General features: G+C 31.7%; 2 protein-coding genes across 7 annotated transcripts in view; one reads left to right on the top strand and one right to left on the bottom strand.

Moving 5' to 3' along the window:
- Positions 1-1,113, bottom strand: part of LOC148621221 (uncharacterized) — a 34,659-nt gene extending 33,546 nt beyond the window's left edge. The window contains exon 1 of one of the 2 annotated variants that reach the window (XM_088575357.1): positions 1,011-1,113. In XM_088575357.1, coding sequence (XP_088431483.1) covers positions 1,011-1,016 — 6 coding nt within the window. In that variant the 5' untranslated portion in view covers positions 1,017-1,113. The remainder of the gene's footprint in view (positions 1-1,010) is intronic. The other variant, XM_088575359.1, reaches the window with a different exon arrangement.
- The window catches only part of LOC148621220 (uncharacterized), a 35,574-nt gene that overhangs the window by 4,590 nt on the left and 7,474 nt on the right, over positions 1-23,510 (top strand). Inside the window, exons 1-10 of one of the 5 annotated variants that reach the window (XM_088575361.1) lie at positions 1,146-1,247; positions 4,133-4,172; positions 4,799-4,960; positions 7,060-7,095; positions 13,009-13,113; positions 14,787-14,958; positions 16,547-16,736; positions 19,605-19,668; positions 20,997-21,047; positions 22,474-22,540. In XM_088575361.1, the coding sequence (XP_088431487.1) occupies positions 4,163-4,172; positions 4,799-4,960; positions 7,060-7,095; positions 13,009-13,113; positions 14,787-14,958; positions 16,547-16,736; positions 19,605-19,668; positions 20,997-21,047; positions 22,474-22,540 (857 nt within the window). In that variant the 5' untranslated portion in view covers positions 1,146-1,247; positions 4,133-4,162. Of the gene's footprint in view, positions 1-1,145; positions 1,248-4,132; positions 4,173-4,798; positions 4,961-7,059; positions 7,096-13,008; positions 13,114-14,786; positions 14,959-16,546; positions 16,737-19,604; positions 19,669-20,996; positions 21,048-22,473; positions 22,541-23,510 lie in introns of those variants that run through there. The other 4 variants (XM_088575362.1, XM_088575363.1, XM_088575364.1 and 1 more) reach the window with 4 other exon arrangements.

The raw sequence follows: 23,510 nt of genomic DNA, 5'->3' as shown, positions 1-23,510 counted from the left end.
AAAAATCAAGATACTGAAACAGAACTCATCCCCATTCTGTAACTCATTAATGTAACTGTACATATGCACATAAAAAATCCATTCAATATATCTATGCTTTTAGCAGGTTTAGAAAAAAAATCTGGAATACTAGTCACTGTGGAATGATGGATTGACAGACCAGAATTAAACTATCTGCCTGACCACTTTGTGGCAGGGGAGTAAATATGTGCCAGCTAGCATGTAGTCTTTAGCAAATACCAACCCCCCTTTAAAAAAAATACTGACAAATGTAAATTTTTGCATGAAATACTGTTATTCCCACATATTTTAACCAAACCAATTTATATCTGAATCCACTGTTCAGTTATTTTAAATGTTTATGATCCTCAACATAACATATAACTTTGGAACTCTATGACAATCCTGGAAAACTCCAATGAATAATCAATATTGAATATGGTAATGGTTACCATATTTATGAACTCTTGAGCCAAAATTAACCAAAAATTTAAACTTTATATTTTTGGGTTTATTTTTCTAATTTCCAAAGATTTGAGTGCTAACATCAACTCTTTGAAATGTTTTAAAGTTTGAAACCCAAACAAAACAGTTGTGCTTCATTTACCGAATTAGTTAACTTTGATATATATGGGTTTTTATAAGATTCTCAATGTGCTTCTTTATATTTAAATTCTTGTCATTTTTATTTGATGATATATTTTTGTTTCCACTGGTAGATTTGCAGAAACTCACCTACTCTCAATTATTGAAAGTTGTTAGAGAATGTAAGATTTTATTTAAGAATGATAAGAATTGAAATGGCTCAAAGCTATCAAATTTGTTAACAGACACCAAATTCAATTAAGTTAACAAATTTGAACTTGAAGTTTTTCAGAACAAGCTTCAAGTCAGAGTTGACCAGCAGTCTTTGAAGAAATCTTGGGTTATATATTTCTAATATATTTTTAAGTGTTAAAGAAAAATATTGATTACTGTCATGGCTAAACAGAAGTAACATAGCTGCTTACTATCATAAAGATGTATTAAATAAAACTATATTCTTGCTGCTGAAACTGAATGGTGCCTGCTGGTTTTATTTGGTATTTGGAACCAGTTTGTTTGTTGAAGAACTGGTTTCCCAAAATGCATTGTGCTTGTACCTTGAAAGGTTTATTTATAGATTCAGTAGAAAAGTCGAAATGACACGGAAACACATAAATATTGCAAAATCGTCTAAATAATGAATTAAGAACGCAAAATAACAGGTTTGTAATGTGTTCACGAAATTTAAAAATTGTAATGAATCGATTAAGGTGAAATATTTCATATGGCTTTCCAAATGATACAAATGTTCATTAAAATATAACGAAAAACCGACAACTTTAGCGTGTTAAGCTGTTAAGTGGGAGCTAACTTAACTCTCACGCTTTTTCAGATTTGAAGCTGATTTCAATTCATATTTGGTGGCATTTTACTTTGATCTATTTTTTTTTCTTCTTTGACTTTGATCTTCCAAACTTGTTCCAAATCTTACGCGTTTGCATCCTAGGATTAGGAACTCTGAACCTTAAGTTAACTTGTCATCCAGCATGCCCATGTAAAGAAAGTCTTAATACCCTGGAGGATGTGTAGAAGGTGGGACTAAGGGCGACTAGTATACTCCCAAACTAGAGTTCGATTTTTATTATCAGATGTTAATAAATCTGTAACAACAAATAATACAATTTAGTGAATTATGATCTAACTTCAAATTACAAACATGCAAACTCAATATGAAATAATATCACAATCTACGCATACATGTTATTTATAATATGAAATATTTCATTAGTGGTTAATAGTACAGCTACATGTATATCAATTAAAACTATAAAACCATGCTTCCTTTTAACTTAAAAGTTACACTTTCAACACGGTGTAAATATGCAATTGGAATATAAAAATAACATTATTGCAGATATACATTTTATATATATCTATGAAAATACATCTGGTTTACATGACACCAGTTTTATGGTAATTTTTTCAATACCCTAAAACATACAATTGTAAGTATATATTCTGCAATAAGCTTTGTGTGTATTGCTGATAAAATATAAATAACGCAGAATTCACAATTACGAGCCATCATAACCAGTATCTGAAAATATCGTACGTAACTTGATACAATACTTGTTAAAAAATATTTACGCACCAAAACTGTGTGATTACGGAATATAAAATCTTGTTTACTGGTAATTATAAAATAATAATTAACCTTTATCGTGGCTTGGATTACCACACTATCACACTCATAAAAATAGGTCGCTCAGGCGTTAGGAATCAAACATGCCGTAGTGCAATCAAGCATAGAGGTTTAGCCAAGAAAGTGTAATTTTATCCTGTTAATTACATCGTTAATTGTAAAAATGGAATAGAAAAGAATAGTGCAACTTACGTCTTCTGTTGATGGTCGGTGTTTACTGGGAATAAATGAATGAAACTGTATGAAACTGAATCAATGCACAGCTGAACTAATGTTAAGAGTGTCTGTCCAGCTCGAAACCCAAAGACAAAATTACCTAAACTCATGAATACAAAATCAACCGCGAAAAATATGATCTCACTCAAGAACCAATCAAACACTACCAAAACTCTGTGACCCTAGTACATATGCAAATTTACAAGTACATGTACAAGAATAAAGGCATGAATCCTTTAAACCAAAATTTACGCTACAAGGGAATGTTAATATTTTAATTTTATTTTATGTCAATACATATTTATTTCATAAAACAATACATGTTTATTTAACATTAACAAATAAACACTCTGCTACAGATTTAGCATACATATTTCATTCATAATTAATTTGAACTTATGCATCAAGGGCTTCAAGGAATGAATGTCTGTTGAAAAACATCTGACTACAAAAAAAAATATAAATCCTTACATTTTTACAAGTACATAATGGAGTTTTGTTGATACTGTTTCTACCTTCCTGTTATACCATTTCTGTCAAATAAAAACTTGGGTGTTATCTAGTCTAAGTATTATGCCATCTTCAGAGGCTAATTTTTATTTATGTCAGATTAGAATTATGCATCACCAACCAATCATGATCTCTGAACTAGGTGTTACCTATCAATCTATCCGCCATAAAAATAGCATACATTTGTACAGGCACTACCCAAAAGGTTTTTTTTGGGGTTACTGTGAAAGTACTTTAATTCACGTATTCCAATTTTTGTGGATTAAGGAAGAAACATAAGTTTGTGGAGATTTGGAGGTTTTCAGTACGCACATCAATGGAAGTCTACTATTTGTTTGGAACTAAATTTTTGAGGTTTGACCTACCCACGAAAACCACGAAAATTGATACCGCACAAACAATAGTACTTTCACAGTATTATCAATAAGTACTTTACAGTCCAAGTCAGAATGTTTCTACCACAGGCTCATTGTAAAAAAATAGTATCATCTCTCAAGTAAACCTGTATTGTAGTCTAAATTAGAAACAAAATCTAAGGAACATTGTTTATGTTCTCAAGTAAACCTGTATTGGTGTAATACCACTATTTCTGGTCTCCATTACTTTCTATGTTAAATTCAGCTTTTTATTTTTTTTTTAGTACAGATGATGCTAGAGGGGTATCATTATGATGGTCACCCTTTACCTTAACTCTCATAAAAATATCAACATACCTTATGTGCCTTCTAAGAAAAAACGGTAAAGTGAAAGTAGACAGGTGCAGAAATCACTACTTTCATTTTGAAATTTAGCCGTATCAATGGGCCTAGAGTTTTTGTTCAGAATTGTTTTACCCTACACTGAATAAAGAGAATGAAGTTTTTAGAGTATTGCTGATTCATTCACCTTTCAGATGACACCTCTACTAAACAAGGAGAATGATAGGGTGCAATATTGGGACTACTTCGTGTCATTATGAACTACTTTCTTGTATGTGCAGGTGACTGGTTTCCAAAATAGTGGTATTACACCTAATGTTGTCTGCATTAGAAACAAAATCTAATGAACATTGTTTATGTACATTGTACAATATTGTTTCTCTTAACTGTTCGAAAATCATCAGATAATTGTTTACTAATACTTGATATACATTTGTATGTGTTTTCTGTATGTGATCATATTTACATTGGTTGTTTGCAGCTAAAAAAAGAATAGTGGCAATATTTAAAGATGGCAGAAGGTAAGTAACATATCTTTTACAATTCATTCCCAAAGCTTGGGTGTACAAAATGTACAATGTACAAGTAATTAAATTGCAATTTCCATGTAATTTGTCATAAAAAATTGACAATGAAGTAATTTTAAAAACTTTGGTCAAGTGCCATATACAGGCTTAATTCAATGTTCATGTACACTATTATCAACCAAAATTTTAATTTCTCCACGCTCCACAGTGGAGTCAGGCCATTTAATTACGTTATAATTTTTTTTGTCCATAAATGAGAAATGTGGTCAAAGTGATACAACCATTAAATATACCTTCGTATAAAGACAGGGGTAGTATACTAACAATTTTTGAAATGGTGACTCCACTTTGGAGAGTGGGGACACCGACTCCATTCACAATATCTCCACTGTGGAGAGTGGGGAAATTAAAATTTAAGATATCATTAGTGTACATGTCATGATGTGTACATGTACAAAATGTACATGAACGTGTAATTTTATATTTGTATCTCTGGCATTAAGTACATGTATCTGATTGTAATGATTATTTTGATCTTGTTATACATGTATGGACTAAAAAACAAAGTTCTCTTCTTAATTATAAAAAAAGTAGTTGTATTTACATAATGTAACTGTCAGGTGAAGATAAGGAGAATGAGGCAAAGAAAAAGATGCAAGAGGCTACAGCCAAGCTGTTCCAGAGACGTGAAAAAGAAGGTGAAGTAATTGATGCAGAAGGCTCAAGAATTGCAATGCCCTCTTTGTCCCACAAGTGGCAGACTATAATTGATGATACTCTTAGTAAGTATCTTGTATATTATTGGATTTTTTTTTGTGTGCTTTCTGGGCTGTTGAAACCATATGTCTCGCCACCATTCTTTAAAAGAACTTCAGTTTGAGCAATGTCATCTCAAAATTTTTTTTTTTTTTTTTAGATTTTTGTTTGAAGGTGTTCATTATTCATTAACATATTAAGTGAAGCTAATTACATATTTCAACAGCTCTATGATTTTTTTGTTCTGTTGGTGTTACCCAATTTTTGTTTTATTTGAGTGGCACCTTGGTATTTATTTTTTGTTGTTGAAGAATTATAGTACATGTACATCTCTCTCACAGTAGTTACTTTTTAATTAAGTTTCCCAAATCTAAAGCTTGATATTGGGAACAAATATTTTTTCCTAGTTTTTCTTATTTTCTTTACCTTTTAATGATGTAGACCTTGGGTGAGGGACACAATTCTTACAAATCATTGGAAAGTTTGTATTAATCAATTTACATCAATGTCATGTAAGTATCAAAATAACTTGGACTGATTTCATTCTGTTCAAAGGAAAGCTTGAGAGGCTTTGGTGAAATTGACTATGATACAAACATATCACTGATTTCAAGAGCTATGTCCCTTACCCTAAGTGACCTCCTTAACTGATAATATTTCTAAGCTTTTTGTTTCAGTTATTGTCTTTAATTTCATTAATATACATATACTAAGAAGTAGAATCTTTGATTTATACATTATGTGTAAACTACAGACAAAAATGGGTTAAAGTTACGTGTAGGCAAGAGAAAAAAAAATTTGTCTGTTTAAGGTTACCTTACCTACCCTAGTACATATTCTTGTTTTTTTTTTTTTTTTTTTTTTTTTTGTTTTGTTTTGTTTTGTTTTTTTTTATTTAAATGACACTAATACTATCATTTCATAGTTGAGCACTATTGAAGTGAAGGAATCCTCCCATAAGTTTCTATATAAAAAAACTGAAAAATATAAAATGATTTTTCCTACCTACCTACCCTGTTATTACATCCAAGGTAACCTTAAACAGACATATATTTTTTTGGCCTCAGTTGAATGTTAATATTCCTCAGGCTGGTTTCAGTTCATGTGCCAGCTCTTTCTTTGTAAATAAAAAATGAGTTTTTTTTTCTCTGAATCATGACTCAGTTCTAGATTAACATTGTTAAGCTCTTAAATTTAGTGCTTGATTCAATTTGCTCTGACAAATGAAAGTTAAATTACTACCTTTAACAGAAAGATTTTGCTGTAACATTAACTCTTTACCAAAACAGAAATTGTAACTTTCCTTGTGATATATTTCACATTATGGCATGCCATTATAATAAAAAAATCAGGATTCAGAGCTCTGTCATGTTCAGGGGAAGAAAATCCTTTTCTAAGGGTTGTTATATCACCCAGATATTGTTAGCATGAAAAATCTTTTGGTACAGATTTTTTTTATGTTCAGTAAAAGTACTTTTATTCATGAGTTCAAATTTTTGTGGTTAAGGGAAAAATTATCAGTTCATAGATTCTTGAATTTGTAGTATTAACAACACTATCATAAAAGTAAATGGGTAATTTTCCTTTTGCCTTGTGAACAAAATTTCGTTGGTATCCCACAAACAATAATACTTACACAGTATTGAGTCCACATTTGTTTGATCTTGTATTTTGCAGTGGGTTATAGTGTTTTTTCACTTCTTTGACATTACACTACCGTAATACTGCTGTAGAATCAGAAATAATTGGAAATGCTTATGGTTGCAATCCATGTATAATAATTTTCTAAATAAAAGCATTTTCTTTTTCGATTTTAGGGAGAAGTCTGTTTTTCCTAAATGCAAAATGTAGTAATTATATCCCTGCTTTGAAGAAGATATTTGGTATACAGTGCTTTCAGATTTCAGTTCTTTCGGACAACTACTTCCTGTTTGTTGACTTTGGGAAGCATATATTTGAGTAGTAGCTCACTGATCCCTGGTTTTGTTTAAATTGATATAAAATTTTGGGCACATACATGTATTGCAAATCACACGAATGAAAAAAACTTTTGCAATAATTTCTTACTATGACAGAATATTACACTACATCTGACATGACACTTTCATAACTTTTAACATTTTAGTACCTCAAATGTCCAAGCAAATTGAACGCTCCGAATGTAAGTATGATTGCATCACTGTAATTGTCTGTTCTCAGTGTAATTTATATTAAGAATGTGAGAATCAGGTAGGTCGTGATTAAGCTAATAATATTTTATTGCTAAAAATGCATAGAACACACCAAAGAAACTCTCTCAGTACATGTATAATGTAAATGTAACAATTTTTGCAGATATTGTCAAATGATCATACAACCTGTAAAAATTCTGTATAACTGTTGCGGAATAGATATAGGTTACATATAAGATCAATCTAAGAGACCAATCAAATGACAAAAATGTACTGCATTGTGACCTATCTCTATCGAATTTGGTTGGTTACATTCATCTTTAGGTAAGATGACTGTTTCCAGTCTGCCCAGCTCATTTCATACAACACAAAGTTCATATTGATTTTTTACAGGTTGTTGCATGAGTATCATTTTACAGGGTTTTGAGAAGTATATGAATTGTAAGTGTAAAAAAAAAACATGATTTGGCCAGTCTTGATTTTCATGCTAATTTGTCTACCACAAAAAGTACATTACCACCTGCAAAAGAATATACATTTACAGTATCATCGCAAGTATGTTATTCCACTGAAATAGTGGGGCAAAGAGAGATAATTATTGACTACATTTGTTCTCTTGGAAATAATGTCAGAAAAAAATATTTACTGCAATATTAAAATGATTATCTTTCTTCACCATGCTTATTTTGCACATTATAGCATAAAAAGGTTGTTTCTTGGGTGTTCTGAATGTATCTCAACAATAAAAAGTTATACAAAATACCTTTTTGCCTTAACTGCGTGGTTGTTAATAAGCATGCATCATTTTGTGTGTGATATATATACTTCCACATGTTCCATGATGTTGGTCTTGGGGTACAACAAAACAATTTTTGATAGAGGTTCAGATTTACTTTCCAGAGTAGAAAGTTCTGGACTTTTCCCAGTTTAAAACCAATGGCCCATTTCAGAGGGGAAAAAAGTCCATAATAAAGTGTCAGTTACTGGTAAAACTTTTTAAGGTTCTTGGTTAAAAATTGGGAGTTCTTGATCAAGGAGAACTACATGTAGTATTTGAACCCCAGGATTTCACTCATAGAAATAGATATTAGCCATGCACAAAGACTACTCTGCAGTTAGGACAAAAAGGTCTACTTGTATTTTTTTTTTTTATGTATCATTGTTATAGAAGGACCTGCCAGATTCTTACACTGATTTGTACATATAAATTAGTTAAAACTATCTTTTCTTTTTCTTTCAGCTTTTTCACCAGAATTTTCCATTGTTATAAGTCACTCAATGATTTTTTTCACATTTTGCTCAAAACAAGTATATTGTTTTGTGAAAGCATAGATTATAACTAGACAATAGCTAGTCGTTGATTTAAATCACAATGCATCAGTATTGGTAATAATAAAAATTTCAAAAAAAAATTAATATAACTGCAGTTCTTGCAACAAAGTCTTTAAAGATAGTTGATTTTACCTTTTTTTTAACTTCAGTATGATTTATTCTGTTCTCTTTTCATTTCACATATAAATTCTGTTTAAAAATAATATATTATATCAGTTTTGGAAGTATTTAGTATCCCCATACCAAATACATTGTACATAGAGTTTATGCACATACATGTACAAAGGTTTCTTTTGTATAATACCTTACCACCCATATACCGGTCCTCTTTTAGGCTTATCCCTTTTCTCCATGTAAATGATTCTTTTACGCTTATACTTTTCCCAGCAACTATGCTTTGGTATACTTCTTATGAATATTGATTTTAAGGCGTCAACATGAAATTTAAAGTTTACCTTATTTCTATAACTAATGAAAATGAACATACAAGATTTTTTTTATCTTTCACTAACTACTGGGTATATGAAATCATTTAGCCTTGTGCCTTGTCTAAAAACAGGCCAATCATTGAAATGCAATGTTAGTTACCCCAAGGCATGGGAGCATGCGAGCATGCATGCAGGTGATCAAAACGGAAGAAAGAGGCAAAGAGTAAACTTCAAATAAATATTAAATTTTGTGTTTTTTTGTTTGTTTGTCAATTTCACTAAAACTTACAAAAATGAGTTTGTTTACAGAAAGAAGTGATAAATTAAAATAAATAAATAAATCTGTGAAGAAATGTAAAGACTGCAGGGGTATCTAAGTAGACATTGCATTACAGATTTCTTGTTTCAATCAACTTAATTCAATTTTGTAAATTTATTACACCACATGAAATATTCAAGTGCTAAACATTTTACTCCTTCCTTAAAGCCTTCTGGTAAAAGATGTGAACAAATATTTGATGAGTTGGAAATATTTTTTTACACTGCATGCTAAGCATATATTAACAAGTTTTGGTGATATTTTTACAGCAAATGTAGATAAGGATGATATGGGGTGTACGGCATGTATGGATGAGAGATCATTTCATTACTTGTTGTCGTACAGTGCATTGTACTCGTACGCAGGAGGTTTGGGAGTTATGACATGCCACCCCTTTTGGAAGCAAAAAGTGTTAAAAACTATTAAAAAACGTGCTTCAAATTGGTAAAGCACAATTAAAGTTGGTAAAATTGTCCAAATAACCCCTTCTGAAACTTGTCTAAAAAAGCTTTGGGCCATCTGGGCCTGTAGCGGTAAAGTAAAGGGTCTTTATTCCTAAGCTAACAGGAATATAAGCATTTTGCTGATTAAAAATTGATGTAGCCTAGCTTTATATTGGTCAGTTTATGATTGCCATGCTTATATGTTAAAGTACCTGTTGCACCAGGTTGTTTTGTTTTGGATGCATGTGCATGTATAGTTATGATAGTATATACATAGATGGCTTATATGTGCATGTGTGTCATTGTCTGCACTGCCACAGCATTATTCATGTTTCACACTTCTAAGTTCATATCTAGGTTATACATTTTTTGTATGTTAAGCATTGGAATTTATTTACTGGATGGAAATTGGCAGTTAAGTTTGCAGTATTTCCTATTTGGTATGCTTTTGATAGTGTTTTTTTTCTCCCTGTTTTGGCTTGTATAATGACTACACACAACAGTGTTGTCTTATTCATTACAGAAACAAGGACTCGGTATAGGTATGTAAGTCTCATTTTCTTTACCGGAATTTCCGACGTAGAACGTATTGAAAACCAAAGACCGATCTGCATTTAATTGTTTACTTCTGGGTACTCGAAACACTGTATAACAATGCAAAATCTTCTATTTTATGTTTTTTTCTCTATACCTTTATCATGTAGAAATAGATTTGTAATTTTTTATCAGCATTTTTTACACAAAAAGATGTTTTTCCTTAACACTGAACTCAAGGCTCTCTAAATGACTTATCTCCATGCTTTTGAATGGTAGACTAGGACCCGTTCTCATGAAATCACGGGGTCACATGACGAGGCTTACATACCCTATTGTGTCAAGTATGGAGGGGAGAAAGCCACCCTCAAATGAAATTAAAAAAGAATTAAGTTCCTCAGTCTAATGCAAGATTATAAATCAAGTTTAAGATTTTCTTGGCAGGTATCATCATAACATTTCAAAAGGAAGGTGGGTCACACAACCTTCTAAATCTTCTAGGAAATTATTCATTGATTATCATCAAAACATTTCAAAAGGAAGATGGACCCTTCTCACACAACTTTCTAAATCATCTAGGAAATTATTTATCGATTATCAAATTTGAGGTTCTTCATGGTAAAACATTCCATTATTCTTTCTATAAGTAAGATTTGTTGAATTGCACACTTGAGAACAGACAATGAGCACACACTTGTTATCTACCTTGTTTATTATATAATATATGTATGCTCTAAAGTTTTAATTACAGCTTGCTTTTAAATGAATGCTTTTAGGCTGGTTTGTATTGGTTACTGCAGAAATAGGGGAGTGCAATGACAACAAATGTATAGAATATGTAGTTCTCACTAACCACATCTAACATTTCCATTACTTTACATGTTAAAAAAGTAATTTTCAAAGTTTCACTCTGAATTCCCAGGACAAATGACATCTTAAAGTTGCATACTATTATGAAGCTTGGAAAATAAGGCTTTCAAAATCATTATGCTATTGGTACAATGATTGTAGAAATTCTTCACAAAATTTACTTGAATAAATTGTACAGAAAATCCACATATTTACCTTTTCTGCTAATTGACAGCGTGGTGGCAAATTACTCACACATGTAAACAATATTCATACACATTTGTAGTCAATTACAAATATGATTATAAAGTACACATTCTTAGCTTCATTTTGACTACTTTTGATCAGAATACACACAAATAATGCACTTACAAAATACACAATTCTAGGTACAGTAAGTTTTTTTAACTACATAGGGGGTGGCCATTTGACTCGGAAGTGGTTAGTGAGACCATAATTACTCTTATTTAATACATATATAAATTTAGAATTAGGCATCATGCTTGCCTTTTAGTTGTACAATGGCCTAGCTTAGCTAGTTCAAGATAATAATGTTTTATTTTTTTTTCTTTATAAAGAAATTGAGAATATATTTAACTGTTATCCTGCAAAAAGCAAGTTAATTGAGAAACTGACTTTGTGAGAATTGTTCAAAATCCAATTTATTACTTCCAAATATGGTCTCATTATCTTTATTATTTTTTATGTTACTTTGCTCATGAAATTTTATTGAAGGATTTAACCGTGGTTTTTCATATGTAGCATTTTAGTGAAAAATTTTCTAAATGAATGTGCATGCAAAGCAAGAGTTATCTCCCCTTAAAGAAAATTGTGATGCAATCCATTGACTGATTCCCTGCCCTTTAAATAAGGATTATATGCACCCTAAGTTGAATTCTGGAACATTCTTTACTGAAAATAGATATATGTGGTCAATCATTCCTTTCATGAAGATTTAGGATCTGATAATCTTTCAAGAGTAGGAGAGATTCAAGTCTTTTTCATGAGTGGATTATAGTGTAACAAGAGATATTCTTTAAAGACTGAAAGATAACCTGATCTTTGACCTGCAACAAGTATAAGTGCCCGTTTCTTCTGTGAAAACATACCGGATATATATTTTTGTTCACTTCTTGTTGAGAGGACTGCTATTTCTGGAAACATAGTTTATAGTGACATTAATTTTTCTCTTGCCTTTGTTTTGATTATGTCTACGATACTGCACTTTTCAAGGACGTTTTATTGGTTAAGAGAACAAGTTAGGTTGAGCACGCCTGATCTCGTCTTACACGAGTCATCTCGACCTGCATAGGGCTATTTCCCGAAGAATGATGTTTTCTTTAATATTGTAACTTCTTATCATGCAAGTGTTAAATACTTCTCCGTCTAAGAATCAGGCAATATGTGTATAAGGTGTGGCACGTGAAAAAAAAACACAGAGATTTTATTGCATTAACCAAGTATTTATACCCGATAACTTCCAGAAATAACCATCAAAGTGTTTGTAAAATTTGCCTTTTTAAGCTATTGATTGGTCAAATTTAGTTGAAATGCACTATTGAAAAATGGTGGGTAAATTTTCCCGCACTTTTTCCTTATATAAGCAGTCAAAAAATGTCTACATCACATATGCTTCAGGATAAATTTAAATATCTTTTCAGTTGTTTTCTATATAAATTGAATATATTTGTGCCGAAACAGACCAAATTCAGCAATATGATGTGCCACCCATTGCCTGATTCTTACACAGAATGGTACTTAACTTTTCACAATGACAAATCTTTATCTGAGACTTGTAAAACATTTAGAAATTAGGTACAAAACAATTAGGCAAGGAATTTATCTTTTTCATGTATCTATGTGTTTGTATCATTGTACTGTTCTGATATTTAAGAGGATTGAAGCTTTTGAATAATGTATATAAAAGCATTTGACACTTTGTTATTCTTTCTGATTTTTAAGTAGTTTGTTGTGAAAGGAAAAATTGTTTGATTTCAGCTGCAGTACGGAAAAGATCAAGGTCCATTAATCCAGATGAAGACAAGAAAAGACGACCACTATCTATGCCTAATGTTACATCACCGTTACCTGTAGAACTTTATGGTGTGTTTGTATATACATGTACATGTAGCAATAGTTTTGTTGTCAATCCCGCGTTTTTTTTAACTTGCGGGGGTTGGGAAATGCTACTACTGTAAAAGAACGTACTATTGTTTATTGGGTACCAATTTTCTTGGTTTTTGTGTGTAAGCCAAACCACCAAATTTAGTTCCCAATGAAAAGGAGATTCACATTGATATGTATACTGAAAACTTCAAAAGGAAGAATTTAAGAAACCACAAACTTGTGTTACCTCCGTAATCAACAAAAATTGGTATCCACGAATTAAAGAACTTTCACAATATTTGGGAACCGTAATGCGAACTCCTTTCAAAATATTAGAAATTCAGCTGAAGATAAACATCACAGGAGCTTGCTCCCACTATCAAATATGCAGCCCAATTTAACTCGAAATACTAGGCTTGCTGCATATTTGATAGTGGGGGCAAGCCCCTGTGGTGCACGAAGGCTCGTTTATAGCCAGCAGGGTTCTTGGACAAAGGAATACTAGGTGTCCATCTATTCATGCATCTAACTGACACATTCAATACTGTCAAGCCTACATTTTTCACTGATATTTTATAAAAATTATTAAGCAATATCGCAAACTATTTGTGGAAACCAGCCCTTGTTAATTATCTTTTTGCTTAAGTTTTTGCCCTTTTAACTCTGAAATTTAAATATCGCACTTACTTGTTTTGTGTTTAAAACCATTATCTATGTTGAAGAATTGTCCTATAAAGTATGGAATTTGGATACTTTCTTCTTTCATCTAATTTTAATAACTCCTCAAAAGATATTATTTTTGGAAAGGGGAAAACAATGACATGAGATGACACAGGACAAAACCACTAATTACTGTTACCAGAAATTAAGTTTCATATACAATTAAACCTGTTATATACTAAAGTTGTTTGACGGCTCTTTCATTTTTAGCTCACCTAGCCAAAGGCCATGTGAGCTATTGCCATCACTTGGGGTCTGTCATCCAGTATCGTTAACAATTTTTCAAACTTCTCTCCTCTGATACTACTTGACCAATTATGGCATGAATGTTCCTTGGGGTATCTTGCATAGAATTGATGTGGGGTTTTGAACCATTGAAAAACATGCTGCTTTACTAAAAATAGATAAAAGAGGCAGACAGAAGATTTTGTAATTATCTCGAACATCAGGTTTAGCCAAATTCTGACATAGGATAAGAGTGTAAAAGTGTTTAACATGATAAGATCTATTTTTGATTATATTTTTATTTTATTATGTTAAGTTATGTATTTTCAACAGTTTTCCCCTATTTTTAATGTTAGTTCTTTCAAAAATCTTCTCTGAAAATATCAATTAGAATCAAACTTGTTATGAATATTCATTAGAATATTCTGCATAAATCTGATCTGGACATTTTTGATCTGTCAAAAAACATGGTCGCTGTTACTGAAAACAAAACAAATGGGTAGGACAGAAGTTTTTCTCATATATCTCCTAACCAAAATTATCAGATGACTCCTTGTTTGAAAGGCAAAAATTTAACCAGGTGAGGGATTCAGGCTCCTGGGAGCCTCTTGTTATATTTGTTCAATACTATTACCTGTCATATTCTTCAGGCCCAACAGGGGTCAGGGTAGACAGTTTTCACTGTATATTTAATATAACCTTTTGTCTGCTATTCTCATTCTTAGAGTTAGAGCCTGATTATGATGACCATGAACCACCAGTAGAGGTTGAGGTAGCTGTTGGAGGTGGTGGTGATACTCCAAGGAGGAAACCTGCTAGATTAGATCCAATAGAGGCTCCACCACCTCCTCCATCTTATAAGGAGGCAGTCCACCACTATCCTCCAGAAGGCCCAAGGTAAGAAGTAAATTGCCAAAGAAATGATGGAACATGATTTAAAGTTACAACATACATATACTTAAAGATTGTAACTAGAATGAAAGCAAATCATATAGTTGTACTTACCCTCAGATATGGAAATGATTGGTCTTATTTCTAACCCCAACTGAAACCTACAGTCTATGGACTAGTATAAAAAGAAGGTATACTAAACTAGTCTGGTGTCCAAACATTTCATTACTTTTTTGCCTCTAGTTTATGCTCTGCTTAAATGTCAACCATCACATTACATGAAACCAAAGCTTTTAAGCATGCTAAAAGAGAAGCTTCCTGATTAAAATATACTGATAATAAATTGAGCAATGAGATCAGAAAAAAAGTACTACATGTTATTGGATTTAAACTTGAAAGCACCACTGCGATAAATTATACTGATAATAAATTGAGATCAGAAAAAGTAATACATATTACTGGATTTAAATATATTTTTATTTTATTTTTTATTAGACTGAAATTTTTTCACCATGGTATATTGGTATGGCCTTGTCTGTTGCCTTGTAATCATCTGTAGACACTAGGTTTCCATGTGATTTTAGTTGTGGTTGACCAATTGTTATGACATTTTGATATGATTTTAATTACACCAAAAGGAAGGTCCCTATTTAATTTGGAGTTTAGGATAAAGAGCCAAAAAGGGTAAAAATAGGGGTTTTATTAAAACCCATGTAGAATGTTAGTTTTTCTTCCAATTTTGATAATTCCTTTTAGCTCACTGACTGTAGGCCTGGTGAGTTATAGCCATCCCTTGGCAACCATTGTTGTTGTCTGTCATTGTTGTCATCGTTAACATTTTTTCAAGTATCTTCTCCTCTGAAACTGCTGAATGGATTTGAGTGAAACTGAGCATGATTGTTCCTTAGTCGGTATCCTGCACAAAGTTTATGCTTCAATTTTTGATCCGTCGAAAATCATGGCCTCCATAACTAAAAATTGAACATATGAGGGCGTCAGCAGTTTCTCACATATATCTCCAAATACTCTTCTCTAAAATTACTATTCAGAATCAAATGAAACTTGGTAAGATTGTTCCGTAGGGTATTCTGCACAAACTGATCACTGAAATTTTTTTTAAAGATTGAAAAACATGGCTGTTGTTACTAAAAATAAAACATTGGGGTCAAAATACAGTTTTCTGCAAAGGACTTTTTACAGTGCCTTAGGTACTCAGTTGAACTTACAGCATTCATCAATATATGCATTTTTCAGCATTTGTTTTGGTCATCTGGTAACTAAGCATGATACCTTTACTTTTTTAGCTAATAAGGCATGGTTTGGTTTGCTAGGTGAGGGATTAAGGCTCTTCGAGGGCCTCTTGTTTATTTTTTGTCTGATTTTGATCATTTTTATTTGAATTTCAAATTTTGTTTAATATAGTACATGTATTCAAGCCAGTTGTTGTGTCTATAATGAATTGTAAGTTCCTGTGATTGAGTGTGTCAAAAACTAATATTGCCCCATCTTTTCAGGGTTTGACCACAGTGGTCGTATCTTGCTGCACTTTATGAGCTTTTTGTTTTATAATTTAGTTATGCTGTCTTTGTTCCAGGCAACTTCCATTTTATGGACGCTTGTGGCAAATGGGACAGACATGGAACAAGGAAGCTGAGAAGAATAGGGGATTCCGTGCTAAACCTGATCCAATGGGAATAGTAGAGCCACATACTGATAATGGGGAGGCAGCTACTTACGCAGGATCTAGGCCCCTCCCACCTATTAGTACTGGAAGCAGAGATACGGTTTGTATTGTAATTTGTTTTATTTTTAATGATGCTCCAAACAAGGGTGTTTAAGGTATTGTCCTTTTCCATTTGTCTGTCAGTCACTTTTTTTCCTAGAGGATTTTTATCTGCAGCAACTTTTCACATCTATTTTGACACAAAGTTTATAATGGTGTTTTGTGTCATCTGATTTGATTTCAGGCTTCGATATCAAAAACATTCTGTATGACCACATTGTCAATAGTTTGACCATGATGGGTAATTTCAAAATTACTGAACTGATAAAATCTAGGCAACAGTCAAATGGAAAGTAGGTATAACAATAGGCAAAATCAGGGTGAAAAGCGTAAAAGTTTTAAACAGCTGTATTAGGCTTGACTTGGTACAGGCATTTCAAAATGAAAGGTGTGTTCTACCAGGTTTTATAGCACACTTAACCTCCTGCTTTCCATTATGATTCATTATTTCTGGTACATGTATATTTCAACACAAATGGCCATATTATCATATGAGAATCATATGATAATCATATGACTACCACATGATAAATATCATATGATTTTCATTCTGTATGACCACATTGTCAGTAGTTTGACCATGATGGTTAATTTCAAAATTACTGAACTGATAAAATCTAGGCAACAGTCAAATGGAAAGTAGGTATAACAATAGGCAAAATCAGGGCGAAAAGCGTAAAAGTTTTAAACGGCTGTATTAGGCTTGACTTGGTACAGGCATTTCAAAATGAAAGGTGTGTTCTACCAGATTTTATAGCACACTTAACCTCCTGCTTTCCATTATGATTCATTATTTCTGGTACATGTATATTTCAACACAAATGGCCAGCATCAAATTGCCACCAGTCAAAATCAGTAAAACCTCTAGCCAAAACAGTACATCTACAACAGTTAGGGGAATCAGCTCGCAGATTTCTTGTTTACACAGGCAAATGTGCCACATATAAGAATCATATGGTTTGCATCATATGATTATCATATGAATTGAGCACCATATGATAATCATAAGTTTCAGTTAACATATGATAATCACACGCTTTTCACAAACATATGATTATCGTATGTTTTCAAGCCCATATTATCATATGAGAATCATATGATAATCATATGACTACCACATGATAAATATCATATGATTTTCATATGATTATCTTATGAATTGAGCACCATATGATTATCATGTGGCACATTTGGCTGTGATATACTACATTAACAAAAATACATGTACACAGAAAAAAATGCACCAAAACACATAATGCATTTTTTTCCTGTATGGCTCATAGATTTGAATGTTTCTATGTGTTTCTTCATTTTTTTTTGTTTTCAATCCGATTGTCAGTTGACAAAGGGGATATGATATAGTATTCAACCTGTCTGTCTTTCTGTTTGTTCATCTGTCCATTCATCAAAACCACATACCTTGTAAACATAACGCTTCATAAACCGAGGTTGAGGTGCATGAAGGAAAATAATTATTGTTAAGTCACTTCAAAGGGAGGTTATCCAACTTAAGGGTTGTAATGTGTTGTAAGTCCACTTAAAGCAAGCCATGAAGGGCTATTTCTTAGCACGCTTGCTCACAATTTTTCTAGTTACATTTTCCAGTCTGGCTGAAAAATTGTATAGGTGTTGTAAAAATTGTCATTTAAAAATTCCATTTGTAACCTCAGGAACAACATGCAAAAAATGTGACTGTGACCATAATCGTATACTTTAAAAGTATTAAGTTTTGTGGTGTACTGAGTTTCGCTATTTTCACTGTGGATAAAAAAGCATGAAGAATAGTACCTGCATAAATAGGTTTTACGGAAGGCTACCGCTGCAGTAGCAGGATAGCCTCTGTGGCCTTAGTCGGGAAGCTTCCCCAGAGATAGCCTGCTAGCGTATGGGACTCCAGCAGGGAAGGCTACCGCTACAGTATCACAATAGTCTCTGCGGCATTAGTTGGGAAGCTTAACACTATAGAATGCCTTTCATGTTTTGAAACCAAAAAAATTGATACACATGAATTTGTTCACTTGACAGAATCAGTGAAAATTTGCAACCACAAAAATATATACGTTTACAGTATCTTATAATACTCGCAGTATTGAATTTCAATCTTGACTATGGTACAATTTTTCTTAAATTTCTAAAAATCAAAATTGCTTTTTTATCTATTAAACTGGAAATTCTCAATAACAAGTGCTGGCCAGAATTTTTTATTTTAGAGTGTATGGCAGAATGAACAGCTCGAGTTACATTTACATTGATATGTATTGTTTTATTGAAAGTTTATTGTCAGTCCTAGAGTGAAAAAGTAGTCATTTATCAAATGTTCCTTGTGTAATTCATTTCCATTATTCACAAAAAATAAATCAATTTGGTAATTTCACTTTCCGACTTTCTCTCACCAAAATGTCACAACATGAATATTAATACACTGATCACAAAGTTTAAGATCCATTTTGAAAATAGCTAAATACTCTGCAGAAAATCTTGATAATAGATAGGATAATCAATCGGTAATTGTTTGTAATCAAGTTATTCATGCCTAGAATCCTTAAAGATTTAATTTGAAGTGTAACAAATTCTGCATACTCATTAAACTTGGCATTCATCAACACTTGTGATCATATTTTGGTTATTCACTATAGTATACAAAGTAATTTTGAGGGTTTATTGATGTGTAAACAAGACCAAATCACTCAGAAACTAAGTAAAATCAAAAGGACTTTAATTACTTATAATTCCAATTTTATGCAACAAAATCTGAAGGCATTTGTACACCTTATGTGTTTATACAAAAATAAATGTTTTGATTTTCATGATGTTGACCAATCAAATTAAACGTTACATATATTTGATTGATGCTTCTTTCCATTTCTAGAAGGAAACAGCATTTACAGAACTTAGTAATGTCAGGAGGAGTACATCCTTCTCTGAGGCAGTAGGTAGGTTTCAGGATTTGTGCTGGCATTATATTTCTTTGAAATTCTAATTAGTAGAATAGCATTTTATATCTTGTTATAATTTTTCCCCTTTTTAAGCCTGCTTGCAAGGTGATAAAAGTCACATTTTAAACATGTACTGAAGAAAGATTGCAAATACTGATGGTGAAAAAAAACAATTGTGTCTAAACTGAGCCTCTTTAGAATAATGGATTTGTTTACTATTGGCAGATATTAGGTTTACACAGGTTAAAAAAAGAAAAAAATGTGATTGAAAAATAGTCAAATACTATGATTAAAAAAATCTCTGTGTATTGCATTTTATGTAAAATTAACCTGTATGTAAAGACCACCTATTCTATGTGACCATTCATATTCTAATCAGGCATAAATAAATAATTTAGAATAATTGAAAGTTTCTACCTGTATGCTGTACTAATATATTAGGCAGGGAGGGTTAACCACAAAGTGTGTCTGAGGGTAGGCTATGAAATAGTAAATATTGGCAATTCAAAGTCTTCCAGTGGTAAGAGCAACTCCTTTGGCTTGAAAGTTTTGTAAATTTGTTCATTTTTGGAGCAAAAATTGACCTATAGTAGTCGTATTACCTCCCTTTCCAAATTCTCAAGGTCAGTCCTTAATGGATAAGCCTTTTGCATGGGAGATTTGAACTTTGCATGAACTGAAATAGCCTGAATTTCCAATATCTGTTTAACTTTTATTCTGTTTATCATCTCTTTTGTAAATTGGAACACTGACTTCGTTAACATCAACACACAAACCAATTTTCACTTAGACATACATACTTTCACTCTTTCAGATCAATGGTAGCTATAGAAGTAATATGGGATATTTTTATTGGATGATTTTATTATTACTGTATGCTTACTTATTTTTGCAAACTCAAAGATGAAAGCATTGTGAAAAATATAAGTAACCTCTTCCATGTTAATGATTTATTACCAGAAATTTCTATTGTTTGCAAAAGGGAATAATACAATACTTCAAAAATGCAAAAAAGAACTCAAAAGCAAGTAGATGAACAGCATAATTTTGCTAATTATTTGCAATCATTGAAATACTATCAACTTGAAATTGATATTAGATAGATGTCAGAACATTAAAACCCTACTTGGGTCAATCTTTTTAAAGAATTTCTCTGTAAACATATATGATTTTTTTTTTCAAATACATGTACATGTAGTAGAAACTGAAAACCAATGAATCACCTTTTAAATTTCCCATTTTGCTCTATCTTGAACACTGTATTTGTATATAATTTAGTTTTTCCACTATATATAAATTTTTCTTTCCTGTTATTTGCTCTTTAGACCCTCTAACTCAGAATTGGATTCTTTATACTCATCCATCTATGACTGAAGGTAAGCTACAGGAATCATGAGTTAGATCAGATGCATAAGGCAGTAAATTCTCTAAACATGAGGGAAATTTTCACTTATTTAATAATAAAAAATAACTGTGAAATTGAACCCAACAGAAAAAAAAATTTATGTTGGATTTGTTTAATAAAAACATTATAAATTGGACCGTTAAAATAACACCCATGTGGAATGTGTGACCAAGCAATTTTGACCATTTAATAGCAAAAATTCAACCAGGAACAATTTCTAAATGTACCATTTTATGTCCTATATTGTCAACCTTTGCCATGCTTAGGCTGAATAAAAAATATACTGCTGTTGTTCTATTTGAGTTAAAATGCATTGAACTTATATTTATAAGTGAAATGCTGACACCGACTAATTATGAATATAACTTATATTGTGACAGCAAATACATTATGTTCTTTTTAAGTTATAAGAATCCCACCCTGTTTAGATAAAAGATATTAATTTTCTGGCATTTGAGCAGAGCTCTGTATTTTCACATGATTCTAGACTTTAGAAAAAATTTGCTTTATCCTTAGGGGTTATTTTTATTTATTTTAAATGCTAGAATTAACAGCTTTGCATTTTTAATTGATGTGTCACATCAAACATGATTCTAACATAAAATGCACCATATTTGTTGTTGTCTTGTTTTTATTTATGTTTACACCACATGTTTCCAGTAACACTCCGTAAAATGGAGTTTTTACAAAAGATTACACTTATTTTGTAATGTAACAGAATATTTATGTCTCGAAGCATCAGAATATTTATGTCTCGAAGAAATAATTTCTCATTTGATTTAGATGCTTTTAGTTGCATATAGGAGCTTAGGACTAAAATAAAATTACCTGTATTTCCACTAACCCTACCAACCCTAATTTTTTGTGCCAACCCTGAATTTTTTTGTCTATTTTTTAGTACATTTTTTGCAATATTTTGACAGTGGTTCATATTTAAAAATTCTGAATGTGTCTCAATGACATCAGTCAAACCCTTTGGAAAGATAAAGTTTTGCCTACCTGCCGACCATAGTTTTTTTTTAAGAGCATGTTTATAGTGGAACACAGGTATTTTTTTGTCGTTACCATAGTGTTTCTGTCTTATATGTCACAATTTATGGTAATAAAATATAACTTCTTCCATATTTTAAGTTATGATATGCTTTTTACAGGACTTACTATCAAAACTGTGTTTTCAAAGCAATAATTTGCAAAATCTATCCTTTTATAAATATCCAATTTATATTTGTCTATAGATGATTTAAACAATTTTTAAAATGTTATATTCATCATATACAAAATATGTATGATTGATTAAGCTGTTAAAACCAAATGAAACCAAAGTTAAAGTTTGCAATGGCTTTTGTAAATGATACATTACTATCAGTATTCATTATTTATTAACTTTTTTTTATCAGACCCCCAACATACTGATAGAGATGAAGTTGATGCTGAAGAAGGAAGGAACAAAGGAAGAGGAAGATTGTATGTCCTATTTGAATATAGACACATCATCAGTCATGGCAAAATTACATTGCACTGTTTGACATTTCAGATAAAAATTCATCAAGTCAAATAGAAATGTTGAGATTTTTTCCAAATGTTATATTGGAAAATGTCAAATTTGTTTTAGGGTTATTCCAGATATAAATATATGGGGTTGTCAGAAGGCAGTTTTTATTCTACCCAACTATGCATTAAACTTTAATGTATCATTTACTTTATATCTTAATTCTTAAAGCAGGTTGTCAGAAGTGATAACCACTCGTCAATTATTGTATGTATTAATTCAAGTGCCTTACGACTTGTGGTTTTAAACATTTTACCTTTTATGCACTATAATATATTTATATAGATGTTTATCAAGAAGTTATTTGAAATTACCCAAAATCCTGTCTAGTTTTCAAAGATATGTAGTATTAATTATTTTCATAATTATTATGGAAATACAACAAGGAGGAAGGAAAATTACAACAAGGTGTTTTCAAGGGTTCAGTCAGACTCAGTTGAAAGTTTCTTTCCCCGAGCTGAAAATTACTCTCTGTAAACAAACTTGACCGGTAAAATCAATGTGCATGTAATAAACTATTCTTACGGCTATATTATATTCCTTGCCACACTCTTTCGAACTACATGGCCACCATATTGGTTTCAAGTTGACTGGCGTTCATGCATGTATGAACGATCTGTCAAAGTTCATGCATGTATGAACTTTCTGGCAACGACGTTCTTGACCAATCAAAAACGGCTATAAGCATGAAGAATCTCATGATTAGAATTATATAGATGTCAACATTTTTTCAATGTATTATGATAATGATATGAGATTGGCTATGGGAGTTATAATTCAGTGTTTGGTCGGCATGCACCTGTGTTTTGTTTGTGCTTTTTGAGTATGTGTATGATATACTAGTTTTGTGGAGACAAAATGAAAAAAAATACATGTACTATACTA

This window comes from Perna viridis, chromosome 3, assembly GCF_037379345.1.
Source record: "Perna viridis isolate PV_CMFRI_1.1 ecotype Kerala chromosome 3, ASM3737934v1, whole genome shotgun sequence".
NCBI classification, from domain to species: Eukaryota; Metazoa; Mollusca; class Bivalvia; order Mytilida; family Mytilidae; genus Perna; species Perna viridis.
This window is presented reverse-complemented; position numbering and strand designations above follow the sequence as displayed.